The 17,278-nt window shown below is 61.0% G+C and overlaps 1 protein-coding gene and 1 long non-coding RNA gene across 3 annotated transcripts; one reads left to right on the top strand and one right to left on the bottom strand.

The window, feature by feature from the left end:
* The first annotated feature begins 36 nt into the window (after positions 1–36).
* BAG5 (BAG cochaperone 5) lies at positions 37–5,986 on the top strand. 2 transcript variants are annotated; one of them, XM_039255824.1, is made up of 2 exons: positions 37–115; positions 1,720–5,986. In XM_039255824.1, the coding sequence occupies exon 2, from the start codon at positions 1,748–1,750 to the stop codon at positions 3,095–3,097; it is 1,350 nt and encodes a 449-aa protein (XP_039111755.1). In that variant the 5' UTR covers positions 37–115; positions 1,720–1,747; the 3' UTR covers positions 3,098–5,986. The 2 variants fall into 2 exon arrangements, with proteins under 2 accessions (XP_039111755.1, XP_039111754.1); XM_039255823.1 differs by lacking the exon at positions 37–115 and adding an exon at positions 275–567.
* Positions 5,987–6,564: 578 nt separating this feature from the next.
* Positions 6,565–15,708, bottom strand: LOC120247783. The gene is made up of 3 exons (XR_005532409.1): positions 15,640–15,708; positions 8,336–8,484; positions 6,565–7,065 (listed from the first exon to the last, which is right to left on the bottom strand). It is a non-coding gene; the product is annotated as an uncharacterized LOC120247783 (long non-coding RNA).
* Positions 15,709–17,278: the final 1,570 nt, after the last annotated feature.

Here is a 17,278-nt window from a genome sequence, read left to right as displayed (position 1 = left end):
GTTTTCCCAGGGCGGGGGCTGATCGGCCCGGGGCGGGGCCGTGGACCGGCGACAGCGGGAGTGGCGGAGTCGTTGGGCGTCGGCGGCTGAACGCGCGATGGCGCGGACCGCACAGGTGAGCGCGGCGCGGCGGCTGACGGGCCCGTGGGCGACCCCTGCGCCGGCGCGACCCCCGCTCCGGCCCGGCCTGCCGGGCCTCGGCGCCGCGCCCTCCGCGCGTCCGGCGCGGGCCGGCCAGCTCGCCTCCCGCCCGGAGGGGGCGGGGGGGGGAGCGGCGCGGCTCCGACCCAGCGCGGCCGCCCCCTCGCCCCGCGGCCCATTGTGAGGTCAGGGTCGGCGGGCGCGTCGGGGGCCTGGGCGAGACGCCGGGAGCGGCCGCTGCGGCCAGTAGCTGCCGCGCCACCGCCGGCCCCTTCATCGGCCGCCCGGTTCAGACCTAACCGGCACGGGTGAGAGGGATGCAGCTAGGGGCCCAGCTCCGGTGCCGCACCCCGTAAAGGGCTGACCTTCCACCTCGCCACCTCACTCTCGGGAAGCCAAGACCAAACCAGCTCAGACCTCTTCTGGGTAAAGTGCTGGCAGGGAAGAGCGAGCGGGGGCCGCGGGCGGGAGGGGAGAAGCCGGGGAGCCCGCCCTTCCTGGGCCTCTGGAGGCGTGTTCCTGGCCGGGACACCCGCAGGGGATCGGTTTCAATTGACGACCCAGTCTCCCAGTGAGCCGTACGGTGGGGACCCAGGAGCCCAGGGGGAAATGCGTTAAGCCATTCTGGACCCCTGGTGGGAGGCGAATGAACGAATTTCGAATTTCTCCCGGCTGTCACGTGTTTGGGGGAGGGGAAGGAACGTGATGGTGCTTTGAACACGGTACCAGGCGCCTGTCCCTCCCCAGGGAATTTTATACGTCTTCAGGGAAGATTCCAGATGTGCTGGAAGGGTGCAGGGAGAGTCAGGGTAGCTTGGTCCAGGTGTGTGAAGGGTGGCCAGGAACAGTAGATGCGGGGACTGTGGGTGGTGATTGGGATCCAGTGGTGTTTGTTTCACTTAGTACCTTTTCTGGAAACTAGGCATAGCTCTTTGGCCAGGCGGGTGCTTCGATAGCACTGTTACCGTTTGAAGGTAAAAAGATAGGAGGCCAGTGGTTTACATTCCACAAAGGTGCCCTGCTGTTGCCAACGATAATACCTGAGATATGTGCTGTTTCTGAGCTGACCCTTGACTTGATTACGTTGGTATAAAGACGTAGACTTCTTACAGTGGAGGACACTCACAATTCACAGGCCCGGAGCTCCGGCTCAGTCCACACTGCAGTAACCCGTCTTAATCCCTGCTGTGTGTAGGTGATTTTCAGGAAGGTGGATTAGTCACTCTTTCTGCACTTGAGTATGACTGCTGTTTGGATCACAGCAGCGACGGCCCTTTTTATCGATGCTCTTTTATTTTTGAGAGAGAGTGCGCGCGCACAAGAGCAGGGAGGGGCAGAGAGAGGGAGACACAGAGGCTCCAGGCTCTGAGCTGTCAGCACACAGCCCAACGCAGGGCTTGAACCCATGAACCGTGAGATCACGGCCGGAGCCCAAGTCGGACACTCAACCGACTGAGCCGCCCAGGCGCCCCGGTCCCTTTTTCTTGAAAATATTTTTTCAGTGCGAATCTCAGAATAAACATACAGACACCATTGTGTAGAGGCTTTGTGTGACGTGTTATTCTTGTCACTTTTTAGTGCTTGTAAAACTGAACACAGCAAAAGTATGGATATGGGAAATCAACACCCCTCTATTACCAGGCTTCAGGAGATCCAAAAGGAAGTCAGAAGCATAGAACAGCAAGTAATCAGCTTCAGTGGTCTGTCAGATGACAAGAATTACAAGAAACTGGAGAGGATTCTAACAAAACAACTTTTTGAAATAGACTCTGTGGATACTGAAGGAAAAGGAGATATTCAGCAAGCGAGGAAGAGGGCGGCCCAAGAGACGGAGCGTCTTCTCAAGGAGTTAGAGCAGAATGCCAACCACCCGCACCGCATCGAAATACAGAACATCTTCCAAGAAGCCCAGTCCCTGGTGAAAGAGAAGATTGTGCCCTTTTACAGTGGGGGCAACTGCGTGACCGAGGAGTTCGAGGAAGGCATCCAGGATATCATTCTGAGGCTGACGCACGTCAAAACCGGGGGCAAGGTCTCCCTGCGCAAAGCAAGGTATCACACGTTAACCAAAATCTGCGCGGTGCAGGAGATCATCGAAGACTGCACGAGGAAGCAGCCCTCCCTGCCGCTCTCCGAGGACGCGCACCCTTCCGTTGCCAAAATTAACTCTGTGATGTGTGAGGTGAACAAGGCCCGGGGCACTCTGATTGCGCTTCTGATGGGAGTGAGCAGTAACGAGACGTGCAGGCACCTGTCCTGCGTGCTCTCGGGGCTGCTCGCGGACCTGGACGCCCTGGACGTGTGCGGGCGGACGGAGATCCGGAACTACCGCCGCGAGGTCGTGGAAGACATCAACCAGTTACTGAAATACTTGGATCTGGAAGAGGAAGCGGACACCACGTACGCATTTGACCTGGGACAGAACCATTCCATCCTGAAGATCGAAAAGGCCCTCAAGAGAATGAGAGAAATAAAGAACGAGTTCCTTCAAGCACAGAGCCCTCCCGAACTGTACCTGAGCTCCAAAACGGAACTGCAGGGCCTCATCGGACAGCTGGACGAGGTGAGCCTGGAGAAGAACCCTTGCATCCGGGAGGCGCGGAGAAGGGCGGTCATCGAGGTGCAGACCCTCATCACCCACATCGACCTGAAGGAGGCCCTGGAGAAGAGGGCGTCGCTGGCGTCTGAGGCTGAGGAGCACCCGCCCCACAGAGCGGTCTGGAGCATCCTGGGGAACCTGGCCGAGATCCAGGGAGAGGTCCTTTCATTCGACGGCAACCGAGCCGACAAGAACTATATCCGGCTGGAAGAGCTGCTCACCAAGCAGCTGCTAGCGCTGGACGCCGTGGACCCGCAGGGAGAAGAGAAGTGCAAAGCGGCCAGGAAGCAGGCGGTGAAGCTGGCCCAGAACATCCTCAGCTACCTCGACCTGAAGTCCGACGAATGGGAGTACTGAACCGCAGGGCTCGCGGCCCGCTCCGCGCTTTCTCTCTGCTTCCGTGTGTTCAGAGGGAGCTTTCGGCTCAGGGAGCCGAAATGGGATTGACGCGTGCGTATTTCAATCTCACTATTTGTGATTTAAGCAAATTCTATTCGGTATCTCTGATGCTTTTGGTGTTGCAAAACAAATATCATTACAGCACATTAACTTTTCCATTTGGATCGTCATCTGTATGTTGTGGTGTGGTTTTCTGGGGGCGTTTAAATCAGAAAGTGGACCGGGCAGCTCTTGTGATCCGTGAGTGGGCTGTGCAGGACCCCACACAGAGGCGTGGCCTCGTCTGGTACTAGAACAATTATGAGAAGGGGGGAGATTTTTGGTTAAGTAGAAGTAACAGCAGTACAGTGGATGTTTTATTATGCTAAATAAGGCAGGAGGGGCTTTTTTTTTCCCCCTTTATTTCTGAGGCCTGATTGGTCCAACCCAAGTTAATAGGGTGGGGGGTTTTCATTTCTTTTCGGGTTTTCTGGTTTCTCATAAACATTTTTTGTTTGAAAAACGGCGTCTGTATTTTCCCCATACTCCGCCTTTAGAGGGGAAAATCTTATTTTTATGTGCAATATAAGACAATTATGAAAACTAGTAGCAAAAAAAGCCTTTGAGACTGCATCGGAGAAGGGATCAAGCACCAAATTCCCTTCAAGTTCTCCTTGTTCGTACAATCTGAATTCACAGTTTTCTGTAGTAGTAAGGATGGGAACATTTAAGTCAAGGTAGGAGACCTTTGAAAAGGAAGAAAGAAAAAAAAGGAAACACCCTTACCTGTAGCGGGGTTATGACAACCGGAGATGGGTGACCAGCGTCCGGCTGCTAACACTAAGCGAGCACGTCTGAACGTGCCGCCTCTGGTGTTCGAGGCCGGGTGAGGGACAGACTCCTTGAACCCCTCCCCCTCCCCCCCCATGCTGTTATACAGCGTCTGAGAGCAGAACCCGCCGGGAGCTCCACGGGACCAGACGTTTCCGGCCTGTCCAGGGAAGCCCGCTGCCCCCAGCGTCCTCCGACCCCGCGCTCTGGGACGCGGCTCCGGACAGAGCACCTGCCGTGCTGCTCAGCTTGAGTCACGGGCGCACGGGGGTCTGTCTCGGGCCTGGGGGAGCCGGTCAGGTCCGTCCGCGCGGGCAGCAGCTTTCCTCCTGCCGAAGGGCGTGCGTGTTTCTGTAAATGCTGAGGATCCGGTCTCAGGGCTGCCGGTCTGTGGGAACACAAGGGTTTCCCCGAGTTCTGAGGGGCCTGGACACCGTGTGGCCCCCGCGCTGTAACAAACAGACGACTCTTTTTTGTTCTCGCTTTTCACAGAAGAATCCTGTTAGCGCATCTTTTGGACCCTACAGTGGTCTGTGATTTTCTTTCAGAGATACTAATTTGCTAACTGTGTAAGCAGCTAAAAATAAGAGATAAGGGAGTAGCCCTAAATACCTAAAGATGATAAAAGTGTGGCCCTAAAACAGATTTTCACTTTGTCCAATAATGAAAAGCCCTTGATGTGTCTTTCCTGCTAGAAGTGTTCCAGATGCAGTGGACAGTGGGGTCACGGCACGTGCGCAGGGGCTTCCGGGGCTGTGGCCTCGAGCCCCCCCCTCCCCCCCCCGCACACCCAGCCCCTGGCAACTGCGGTTCCCGGTGCGGGTCACTGGTGGTAGTTCATTAAAGTCCTTTTAGGATTGCTATTGTGCACCCTAATTTTAGGGTGCGCTTAAAATCTCGGAGTTTTTAAATCCGGGGCCGTCTCAGTCACCCCCCTGGGAGATCGAGGGCGGCGCTCCGTCCCTTCAGGCATATCCCGTGCCAGGCTCTCCTTCATTTTCAATGTCAGATTTGGAAGTTCGGCGTCAGCATTTCCTTTGGAAGTATCCATTGTTGTTTGGAAGGGGACCTCCCGGTGCTGTTCTTTTCAAACGAGGTTTGCCGTGGCCTTGGCGCCGGCCGGCCGCTGAGCCGGGGGCACTGCCCTGAGAGGCGGCGGCGGCTGGCGCGGAGCCTTGCGGATGTGTCACGAGGGCCATGGTGGGCACCGGGGCGACCGGGTCGGCCTCGAGTGAGTGTTCAGGCGCGACGTTCCCGTCTCCCAGCCCGTCCGCTTCCCACGGGGCACCCTGGTGACACGGGGTCCAGCTCTTCTGTCCTCGCTGGAGGTGTGTTAACGGGCCTGCCGCATGTCACCGTAAACTGGGCTCCTCACCCTGTATTGTATTTTCATGACCTTCACGAAGAGAACCTGTACTGGAAGTAAATCCTGCCCTTTAAGAATGTTTGGCCTCGGGTCTGCATTAAACGGTCTAATCCATGTTCATGCAAAAACTGGCTGGGAATGTTTGCTTTCTTTACCTCCCGTGCAGGCCGCTTTGCTTTCGGGTGGCCTTTTCCCCGATTAGATTAAAGCCAACCGACCTGTAATGAAGTCGTTGTGAAAATAAACGCAGTGAGTCTACGCAGGACAGTGGGGTGCTCGCTTCTGCAGCGGCTCGGTGTGCAGCGCTTCGGACGCGAGTCCGCGTGGCCGAGGCCCTCGGCCGCTTTTTCGCATTTGTTTGACTTCGCCAGCTTTCATCTGGTTTCTGAAGGTCTAAGCTCATCCTGTACATACAGGTTATTTTTAAGCAAAGCTTTTCAGCTTTTAAGTGTCTAGTATTTTTCTAAGAATAATTGGCGAACTATTTGCCATTGGTTTTGATGTACGATACAGATGTGTTCCTCCAGCATGTGGGCCCCCGTCCCTCTGTTCTCATTGTATGACTATTGTAACCGTACGTCTGAAATAATGCAGTATTTTGAGATATTAGTATACCCTTAATTATTAATGAAATAAAAATCTCTTAGCTTATCTTTGCGGTGGAGAAAGGATGTGAGTCTGAGGTGTGAGTTCTGTTCTGACGTGTTCACCTTCACTGACTGCCTGACTTGGGGAAGGAATAAGGTCTCGCCAGCGCAGGCCAGGCATGGGGCGGGGGGCGGGCCCCGTGGGCCTGTCTGGTGGCAGTGGCCTAAGAAGGTGGCCAGCACTGAGCACAGACCAGGGTCCTGTGGCAGGCGAAGGGGTAACTTGCTGGGTAACCAGCAGGAACCGGAGAGCGGCCCCCTGGGGAGATGCCCCCCCCCCCCGCACGGGCCCACGCGCCCAGCCCTGGACCTGACCTGGAGAAAAGGGGGCAAGTGTGAGGAGACGCCCACCCCCCAACCCCCGTAGGACAGGCCCGCCTCACCGCCTCCTCATGAGCCAAGAGCTCCTACTTGTGACCGGTGAGCCCTTGTGGCCCCTGGGCTGCCGCCCCGCTCTGGGCCCGGGCAGCTTCCCCGCCTCCCGTCTCCTGTCTCCCCGCTTGTGTCTTCCAGGGGGTCCCGGCGCCACAGGCGGCGGCTCAGCCACACAGATGTGTCATGCGCCCAGGAGTGAAACAAAACAAGTTGTACAAGTTAAAACATTTGGGGGGAAATCTGAAATTTTTAGTAAATCCTCTGCCACACAGACACTCGCGTGGAGTAAACCACATCGGGACGAGCATGGTCCAGCTGGTACCACGCGCTGAATGCTGTGCAGACGGTGGGAACGCACCTGTCACGCTGCGCTGCCCCAAAGGACCCAGCGTGGCTAAGGGGACGGAGGCCATGACGGACCGGGCTCCCCAGTCGGACCATCTCTGGCGTAGACGCCTGAACGTCAGGAGCAGAGCGGTGCTGAGGGGGCACCGTGGGCCCGGCAGGGGGGCGGGGGGAGGGGCCCCGAAGGAACAAGCCTGTCGGGATGTCTGATGGTGGCATCGTTGCTTCTGCTATAATTTAAGCGCTTCATTTCTGAACATCGCTGACCGGACCTTTCTCTGCGCGCCGCCCCGTGTGGACCGTTTACGCGCGCGTTTAGCCCTTGGAACTGGTGCAAAGCGGGGTTTCCTGTTTCGTAGATGATTCAGACAGTCCCGTGTCACCTGCCCAGGGAACCGCCTCCGGTCACAGGGCTGACGGGAGGCGGGCACCCGGGGTTCCCGCTGCAGGTGGTTCGTCTGGAGGGTCCTACCCATGGGCTTCGGACGGCGTGTGTGTGTGTGTGTGTGTGTGTCTGCGCATGTGGCCTGGGAGTGTGTGTGTGTGTGTGTGTGTCTGCGCATGTGGCCTGGGTGTGTGTGTGTCTGGGTGTGTGTGTGTGTGTCTGCGCATGCAGCCTGGGAGTGTGTGTGTCTGGGTGTGTGTGTGTGTGTGTGTGTGTGTGTCTGGGTGTGTGTGTGTGTGTGTCTGCGCGCGCAGCCTGGGAGCTCTTGGCCCACTGGTGGGGCCACTGGGAGCGCAGGCCTGCGCCCAGGACCTCTGCCCGCCTGCCCAGCCTCAGCACGGGTCCTTGGCACCAGGCCTTGACTCCTGGCCAGCGCACAGGCATTGGGTGCCAAATGTCGATAAACCCTGCGTCCTTTGTTTAGGAAAAAGATTTGAAGTTAATTTCTACACCCAGTGGGGCTCAAACTCAGAACTGTGAGATCAAGAGTTGCGTGCTCCAGGGGCACCCAGGTGGCTCGGTCAGTTAAGTGTCTGACCTCGGCTCAGGTCACGATCCCACGGTTTGTCGGTTTGAGCCCCACGTCGGGCTCTGTGCTGACAGCTCAGAGTCTGGAGCCTGTTTCCCATTCTGTGTCTCCCTCGTCTCTCTCTGACCCTCCCCCACTCGTGCTGTCTTTCTCAGAAATGAATAAACTTTGAAAAAATTTTTTTATTAAAAAAATTTATTTAAAAAAAAATGTTTATTTTGAGAGGGGAAGGGGAGAGAGAGAGAGAATCCCAACCAGGGTCCATGCTGTCAGCGCAGAGCCCGACTCGGGGCTCCATCCCACGAAACTTGAGATCGTGATCTGAGCCGAACTGCGGCTTATTCTGTCCTAATGTGTCTTCACTGAATGATAACTGGGAAGACACGCCCGACTTGTCTCCGTGAAGTTAGCACTCCTCCTCGGACCCACAGACCTTTCTGGGCTGCTGGGCGGCCGTGGCTCCAGCCTGAGAAGCCCTCCACGCCTCCACGTCGTGTCTTCACGCCACGGTCACGGCACAGGCGGGTTCCATTTGCACAATAATCCTCCGAACTCTGCGCCCCCTCCCTGCACCCGTTCCCCCGTGACCATCGCCAGCCCGCCTTGTCCTCCTGGGCCACAGAGCTGGGGGGCTTCTTTCTGTCCCCTTCCTCCCACAGCTGTCTGGCCTCTGCCTTACCTGTCACCCCCACAGCAGGCCGGGCCGCCCACGCTGCCTTTCCGACGAGCCGCCTCCCCGCGCTTGCGGCCTCAGGCCCTGGCGGTGACGGGCGCTCAAGTGTCCTTCGGAGGGACTCCTCTAGAAGTGGTGGCCTCAGCTCCTGGCGCCTAAGACATGAATGAGTAGAGAATCTCAGCTCTCAAGAAGCTTCATGACGTTTTAAAATCAGCTGCCTGGGCCCCCGTCTGGTTCAGTCGGTAGAGCACGAGACTCATGTTCAGGGTCGTCAGTTCAAGCCCCATGCTGGGTGTGGAGCCTACTTAAAATTTTTTTAAATAATAAAATCTTAAAGAAAACACTCAGCTGCCTTTTTGCTCATCAGGATTCCGAGAACTTGGTCCTCCTGCCCCTCAGCCGGGACCCGGTGTCTCTGTCAGGAGCTCGCCGTGCACCCTCCTCGCTCCTCGGACACGGTCAGGAGCACCTCTGACGAGGGCCCCTGCGGAGAGAGGGCCGCCTCACACCGACGGGCCCTGGCTGGGTGCCCGGCTGGGCGAGGAGCCGAAGGGACGCAGGCGGCGCCCACACGAGGAAGCCCCCCGAACACCGGGGCCTCCTTGGCCACGTCCTCCTCCCGGCCAGGCCCGGGGCTGGACAGCAAGGTGCCCAAGGCCCAGTGTGTCAGGCAGAGGCCGGAGCCTTCTGCTCAGAGGGCCACCGCGTCACGGCTCACGGGGGTGGAAACGGGTGTGGAGGGTCCCACCAGGATCCGCGCGGTCTGGGTGCAGGGCACCTGCCTCTCTCTCCCTCTGTTTCCCTGGGGAGGATGGAGAACGGAATTGCTCCTGTCTGGTGCCCGTCACAGGCAGATCGGCGACCCCCTGATGGCCGTCACTGCAGAAGGGATCGGCTTCAGGGCTGCTCTCCCTGGTCCTCGGCACGTCTCAGCAGCCACCCCACGCCTCAGACAGCCCGGTGAACCCCCCGGGGAGGCAGGAGCCAACAGCCAACAGAAGACTGGCCACGGCCCCGCTCCGCTGGCCCAGTGGAGAATCACACAGCCCGATGCCACAGCACGTGGCCGGTCGCTCCTGTCTCCATCCAGACCCCGAGGACATGAAACTGTTTTCTTCCTGGCTGCACCCTCAGTACCTAGAACAGCACCAGGCTCAACCAGTAAACATGTGTTGGGTAAATGGATGGATGGAGACAGTCGGCCCGTCCCTGGGGCCTGGGGCCGCGAGGCCTGGGCAGCCGGCTCTCAGCCGAGGTCCCGTGTCGGCACCCCCTGCAGGCCTCCGCGTGCTCCCTTCTCTGCAGGCTGCTCCCGCAGGGCAGGCGCTACTTTCTCCGGACATTCAGATCCCCTCTTCCCGCTCTCACCCCCCACCCAGCCACTCGAAGGAAAGGAAGGTGTCCCAGGACCAACGTGGCCCCGTGGGCAGGGGCCATGCAAGATCTGGGGAAGAGTGTGCAGGCCTTGAGGTGTAGCGGCCCCTGGGAGAAGGTCAGGTGCCAGTCTGCAGGGCTGGGACCCACGGCACCCTGTGGCTGTGGGGGGGCGCTATGGGCGCCTTGGGGGACAGGACTGCCTGCTGGATCAGGGGGTCCCCGGCACAGAGGGCCAGGTACAGGTGGCCCCCGGGACCGGGCACTTTCCCCCAGACCCAGCCCACCACAGCTGCACCAAGGGTCTCTCGAGGCCTGAGCCCCGCTGCGTGTGGGGCCTGCCAAGCCGGGGGCCAAGGAGGGCCCGACGAGACCCTCCCAGCCCCCTCCCCGCCCCTGGCCCTCCCCAGAGCCGGGCCTGCAGCACCGTGCACGAGCTTAACACTCAGCCCCTTGACCTTGGAGGTCTGAGAAGCCGGTTGTGTGTTGTTATAACAGCGGCCGCCAGGCGGCACCCGTGACCCAGCCCCGTGGGCGCAGGGCCCTGCAGGGTGGAGGGAGCAGCAAGAGCAAGGGGCCCAGCTGTCGCTCCTGGGCCCCCCGCCGGGCGCACCTGCCCTCGCAATGGGAGACAGGTGGCAGCGGCGCGGCCTGGCCGCCGCTTCTGCCCCCACTTGGTGCCTGTGGGGGCTCTGTGACCCGTCATGCCACAACCATGCACCACGATGGAGGGTCCGCGTGGAGCAGATCCTGAGGCATACCTGACTGGCCCACCCACCGACAGCTCACATTGCCCCCCACCATCAGGGTGGAGCCCCCACCGCCTGGCAGCCAGGGGAGCCCACACTGTCTGTCCGGTTCTCCGCGCAGGCTGGTCCCCCGTCCTGGGTAATTCCCGCTGACCTGCCTGCCCCTTGGGGCTCCATGACACCCTGGTCTTGGACAGACACTCCCTGGAGCTGGGTAACCCCCACCCCATCCTCTGTCCTCAAGCCCCGCTTCAGTGCCTGTGTTTTGGGGTAGAGAAAGTCAAGGAAAGCTGGAAAGACGGAAGGAGCCCGAAGACCCACAGCGCACAGGTGTGCCTGGGCTGCAGTCGGGAGCCTTAGGGTCAGGAAAGGCCGCTGTGGGAAGGGAAGGCCGGTCCTCAGCCACCCTGGCCCCCCCCACCGGGTGCTCTTAGTGCTCAAGGAACCCTGTCCCCCGCCCCTCTCCAGGCCCGGGCTCCCCCCCAGCAGCTCCCCGAGGCCCAGCCCAGGCTGATGGGGTCCCCACACTGCATTGTGGGGTCAGCGGCAATGAGGACAGCACAGGTGATGGTGTGCCAGGCAAGGGTCACTGTCACCGAGGAAGCAGCTGGAGGGGCAGCTGGTGGGGCAGGGTGTGGGGTGATGGTACCCACCCGGGCAGCCTCATTTGCTCCCCTGGAGCCTGGTGGGTGCCCCAGGGTACAGCTGGGGTGTGGGGGGCCTTAACTCCCAGTCTCGAGCCTGGCCAGCCTCACGGTGGCAGTGGCCTCAGCCCAAGGGAAGCCTCTTTGCCATCAGTCCAGCCCCAGGAACAGGGCCGTCTTCCGGCCTCCACTCTGATGTCCGCGGCCTGCTGCCCGCCCCGGCGCCCTGGTCCCAGCCCCTCCACGAAGCCCCCTCTGCCTCGCCTCTCGTGCCCCTGCCCAGGGAGGCTTTCTGGGCCTCTCAGCAGCCACCCCCGGCCCTGCACCCAGCCCTGCCTTTCATGAGCACACCTCACACGGCGTTATGGCACAGAGAGGCTGACGCCTTGGCACCGCAGGGCAGTGACACTGAAGAGCTCACTTCTCTAAGAGCTCAGAGCCTTTCCCAAAGGCCTTGAGATTCTAAGAGACAATAACACTTCCCCTAAAGGACACCAGCGCTCACGGAGGTCACAGCCACCGCAGAGGTGTGGGCAACATCGAGTGGGGCCTGTTGTAAGGGGGCTGTCCCCTTTCCCAGGAGCCAGCATGTGCTCAAACTCCAGGGGGCTTGGGGACCCCTCGCCAGCCCTGTGCTGTCAGATGGAGAGACTGAGGCAGGAGATCCAGGGGCCCAGCCGTGACCCTCAGAGGGGGCCCAGGTGCTCTCCTCCAGCAAAGGGACCAGCCCCTCCCGCCTGGCCGCTGCCCAAGGTTCCTCCCCAGGGAAGCTTCCCTGCTCCCTGCCCCCTCAGCGGGGGGGGGGGGCTCCCCAGAGTTTCAGAAGCCCCTCCCATTCTCTCCCCTGATGCCCACACTCCACTCTTTGACATCAGGTGACCACAGGAGCCAGGCTGGGCTGCCTAGGGCCCCAGGGCCTCTCTGCACTCACTGGGCCCGAGATAGCCCGAGGCCTTGGCCAAGGCAGCTGTCCACCAGTGTGTCCCTGGGCCACTGTCTGTGAAGTGCAGGGAGCCCTGGGGGGCAGGGACGACAGCCTCATCGGAACCCAGTGCCGCTCACGTCCTCCCTTTAGACGGTGTGTCCCCTAAATCCTAGACCAGCAGAGCCCCTCCTCTCCTCTCCATTATCAAGGGGATGAAGTGAGGCAGGCCCCTTGCCAGCTCTGGGCTTCGTGGCCCCTGGAGCCCACGCGGGGCTTGGAGCCGAGGTTCTGCATGGACATCCACTCCCACTTTGCCTGGGGCTGAGCGCCGTGCTCCTGGGGACTCCAGGGCCATGGCTCCTGCAGCTCCAGTGAGCGTTTGGTGTGGCTGTGCGAGTGTGAATGCGTGTGCACACGATCCGTGCATGCCACGTTTGCGTTGTGTACATGTGTGCACACCTGTGTAGGCCATGCATGCACGTGTATGCACGTGTGTATGCGTGTGGGCACGTGTGTATGCATGTGGGCACGTGTGCCACGGGTGTGCACGTGTGCTGTACACTGTGCCTGTGTGTGTGCACGTGTGCTGCACGCTGTGTGTGAGAGTGCATGTGTGTGCTGTGTGAGTGACAAGGGGGGACAGAGACACTGTGCCACAGACCCCCCAGCTGCCAGCGGGGGGCGAGGGGCCTGGGGGCAGAGAGGGCTGGGGACTGGAGCAGCCCCTCCAGGGGGACAGGGCCTGGGCTGGGCTGGAGAGGGAGCCCTGGAGGCGGCCCGAGGTGTCCTGGGAATGTCCCAGGAGGCCCGCCGCAGCACCATGGCAACGCCGCACAAAGCGGTGTCCTACTTACACCCCGCCCCCGCCCCGCCGCGCGGGCTCTCCGTTCCAGGAGAGGGTGCGGGGCTCTCAGGCCTCCTGGGGCCACACTCCCTGGCCTTTGGGTCTCAGTGCCTTAGAGGCCGTGGCCTCCTCCTGGCATCCCGCCCAACCATGGATGCTGGGCCAGGCCCTGGGGATCGTTTCCTGTCCCTTGAACGAGTGTGGCGGGGGCGGGGCAGAAATGCCCGGCACCCAGTAGGCGCTCAGCCCCACAAGTGCCCTCCCTGCCTCCCTGCTGGGCTGTGGGGTCGGTGGCTACGACAGACCTTGGAGCCCCCCCTGCCGAAATCTCGGGGCTCTCTGTGCTGCCAGCAGCCACGAGGTTCTCTGTACCCCAACCAAAGACCTCGGGTCAAGGCCTCCCCAAGTCAGGGCAGTGTCTCAGCGGGAGGGGGCAGCTGAGAGCACTGGGGACGGAGCCCGAGCCGCCCATACGCCCCTCACGGAACAGGACCCACAGGAGCGCCGGTGCCCCTCGCTCGCTCAGGTGCCCCTCGCTCGCTCAGCCACCTCAGCCTCTGTCCAGAGCAGGGCGGTGACCCAGACCCCACTCACAGCAGGCGGGAAGGTGGGGAGGAAGACCCCCTGGGCCTGACATTAAGTTCACCTGTGCCTGACTCCTGGCTCAACCTGACCTTCAAGGGCCAGCCCCACACCCGTGCCCATGGTCTCTGCCTCCAGGAAGCCCGTCTGGCCTGGAGCCCAGGTGGCCTCAGAGCTATGGGTCCAATGCCCAGTGCGGCTAAGCAGGGAGCCTCCTGGTGCATTCGTGGGGCAGCCTGAGGGACCCCCTGGCTGAGCCCGGTCTTTGACGTCCGTCCACACGTCCCTCCTGCCATTGGCTGCCCTGGGCTACCCAGACCTCCCCGGAGTCACCTCTGGGGCAGTGCCCTGAGGGCTAAGGGCAATGAGGCTGTGAGGACACTTTGTGGAGCGGCAGGGGCCCTGGGGACAGGAAGCCCGTGGCCCCACAAGGGGTGGGTGTCATAAGACACTCATCTAAAACCAGATGTTTTCCTGACCCCACCTGGTGAGCTGGCCAGGCCGAGGGGCCCGCCATGTGCCTGTGCCCTCAGGGCCCGGCAGCTGCTGGACCCTGAGCCCCCGCCTGCCCTGGGGACAAGACCAGAGCCCCTGTCCACACACGTCCAGCCAGTCCTTTCATCCAGCAGGTGGTCTGTGTCCCCAAGGCCAGCGCTAGCGACCACGTGAGGAATGAATGAATGAGCCTTGGAGGGGGCAGCCCCGTGTACCCCGTGTGGGGGGGAGGCTGGGCTCGGCTGTGTGTTTGCACCGCGAGCGGGTAGCCCCCCACCCTGGGCGCCAGCTGCAGCCGCCATCCCCTCCCCCACCTCAGGCCCCCTAATTTATGCGGCGAGGGGGGCCACCCGCTTACTTGTTCCCCGCCTGGCAGTGGCTTTGTCCCCAGGCGGATTCCCAACAGCCGCCTTTGGGAAGAAAGGGCCCTTTTCTGGCCGGCAGTGAGGTCACCAGGAGGGGCTAGACGCGCACAAAGGCCAGGCCAGGCCCCCCCCACCCCCTGCTGGCAGCTGCCTCTTTGTCCCCAGCTCTCAGCCTAGAAGAGACCCCAGCCCCCCTCCCACCCTGCCTCCTGTTCAGCATAGGCGGGGCCTGGGCTTCCTCGGAAAGTTGACAGAGTGGGGGAGGGGCCCAGAGCAGGCCCCTTCCCTTCTTCGCTCCCGATGAGTGACAGTAGCAGTTATCACTGGACCCAGGGTAGCTGTAGGGGTCTCCGCTTAGTAGGGGGGTTCTGTCTAGCCTGTCTACCCAGGCAGGCAGGTAGGCAAACTCCCTTCGGGGTAGGGGTTGCAGGAAGGTGAGAGGGAGGTGTTAGGAGGCAGCCTGGAGGGGGTAGGCAGCCGGTCCCTGGCCAGGGGGTGCATAGTCACGGGGAGAGGCTCAGGGCAATGCTCCTTGCACTTAGCAACCCAACCCAGCTTCTCCCTGGATCTCGTGATGCCTGGCCTGTGCGTGTGTGTATCTGCTGTGTGTGCACACCCAGAGTGCGGGGGGGCGGGGGGGAGGGCGGGGCTAGAGGGCCTGGGGAGTCACGCTCTCCAGGCTGAGAAGGGGGCGGCCCACGGGGCAGAAGGCACCGGATGGGGGAGTTGTGTGAGCAAGGCCTGGGGGCCTGACCTAGGAGCTCAGTGAGAGCGGTGGGGTGGGGGCCAGACACGTGGACTTCCGTCCCCAGCCTGCTGAGCCCGTCCCCTCCCCATCCCCCAGGACCAGCTGGTGGCACTTGGGCCCAGAGCTCCTTAGCAGTCTCTCCGCGTCGGGAGGAAGTGGAGCCTGAAGGGCAACACAAAAGCCCTCGACTTGTCCCAGACAAACAGAGGCCAGGCTGGAGGCTGGGGATGGCCGCCGGGGCCTGCCAGAAGTGGCTGCAGGCAGAGCCAGCCCTGGCCAGGCTGGGCTCAAGGTGGGGGTGCCAAGCCCGAGGGCTGGGGACAGAGAGCAGATGGCAGAGGACCGAGGTCCTACCAAAACCTTTAAGATCTGCCCAGGACCCCCGAAATCCCTGCCTCAGGACTACGGGGGACCAGCCAGGAAGCAGGACCCGGGAGGCAGAGGCCAGGAGGGGGTGGCAGGCAGGGAAGGTGGCTCAACCCAAGTTGTAGAAACTGAGCCAGTGGGCCTGGGTCACGGCGGGCGCCTGGGGCCAGCACAGGGCAGGCCCTTTACCCCGAGGGCCCGGACAGCCAGCGCACCTTCAAGTCCTGAGGTGGGGGGGCACAGAGCTGGGGGATGGGGTGGCCTGGGCCTCCAGTGCCCACCCTTCCCTGGGAAACGGCTCCTGCCCTGTTGCCTAGTGCCCGGAATGTCCATTGTGCCCGTAGCTTAGCAACACGCCGGGTCACCCCTGCCGCCCCCGCCCCCCAGCCTGCAGTCTGCATTCCTTGGCGCCCAGGTCTCCTCTCCGCAGGCCTCTTCTGTGCAGCGCAGAGCCCTCGGGCCATGCCATGCTCCTAGCATCCTGTGGGGCTGAGGCTGCTGGCGCGGGCGGCTGGGCGCCACCGACCCCCACGTGCTGGTGCCTCTGAAATCACGAAATCACGTTCATTCCTCACCTCGTTCCCGGTTCCGTCCCACTTAGCGCCTCTTTCTCGAAAACACGGCTGCCTGGGGCCGTGCAGGGGAGATGGCGGGAAAGGGCACGGGGCCACACAGGATTCCTGGTTCGGGACAATTAGTAGGCATCATCCACTGCATGTCAATTACACTTCAATAAAAATGGGTTTCTACACTGTTTTCCGTGGTATAAGAAAATATTTTCTGTGGGACAAGGCGTGTTGGCAGCAGTGGAGTGGGGGCGGGGCTGAGGGACCAGGGTGGTCGTCTGGAGTTGGGGGCTGGAGTTGGGGGCGGTGCGGCAGGGCCTCCTCCTCCTCCGGGGCAGGAAGGGGCCCCCCTCCCACCCTCTGTGCTGGGGCCACTCCGGAGGCCCACCCTCCACCACAGCAAGCCCGCTCCTGGGTCTGTGGCCCTTGGATCCATGCTGCGAGCGAGGAGCAGACTGGATGGCTCACGGTCGCCCTGCGAGGGACGGGCCACCTGCCCCACCGCACGCGACCCACTGCCCCCAGCCCCAATGCTGGAAACCCTAGAGAAACACCAGGGCCTGACGTAAGAGGAGCCTGGTGGCCCTGGGAGGGGAGTACGTCTGGGGCACCAGGGACTCCTTCCTGCTGCCCAGAGAGTCTAGAGCAATGAAATGGTGGACACAACCTGGGGCACTTTTTCCTTTTAAAATATGTATTATGAAAAATGTCAAGGGCACCTGGGTGTCTCAGTCGGTTGAGCATCCAACTCTTCTTTTTGGCTCAGGTCATGATCCCAGGGTGAGATGGGAGCCCTACACAGGGCTCAGGGCTGAAAGCATGGAGCCTGCTTGGGATTCCCTCTCTCTCTCTCTCTCTCTCTCTCTCTCTAAACAAACAAACAAACAAACACAAACTTAAAAAAAAAAAGGGGGGGAGCTTGGGTGGCGCAGTCAGTTAAACATCTGACCTCGGCTCCAGCTCAGGTCATGATCTCACAGTAGGTTCTCTCTCTCTCTCTCTCTAAACAAACAAACAAACAAACACAAACTTAAAAAAAAAAAGGGGGGGAGCTTGGGTGGCGCAGTCAGTTAAACATCTGACCTCGGCTCCAGCTCAGGTCATGATCTCACAGTAGGTGCTGACAGCTCAGAGCCTGGGGCTGCTTCAGATTCTGTCTCCCTCGCTCTGCCCCTCCCCCGTTCGTGCTCTGTCTCTCCCTCAAAAATAAATATAAGAAAATGCAAAGCCTTCCATGTCCAAGGAGTATGGGGCTTCCCCTCCACCGGCCCCCACCCTGCCACCCAGG

This window comes from Hyaena hyaena, unplaced genomic scaffold (genome assembly GCF_003009895.1).
Source record: "Hyaena hyaena isolate Hyena2069 unplaced genomic scaffold, ASM300989v1 scaffold_546, whole genome shotgun sequence".
In the NCBI taxonomy this organism is placed as follows: domain Eukaryota; kingdom Metazoa; phylum Chordata; class Mammalia; order Carnivora; family Hyaenidae; genus Hyaena; species Hyaena hyaena.
Note: the sequence above shows the minus strand (reverse complement) of the source record. Positions and strands in the feature narration are given on the sequence as shown.

What these genes read in the sequence shown, in the direction of transcription:
- BAG5 (XM_039255824.1), top strand. Translation starts at nt 1,748, where the DNA reads ATGGATATGGGAAATCAACACCCCTCTATTACCAGGCTTCAGGAGATC.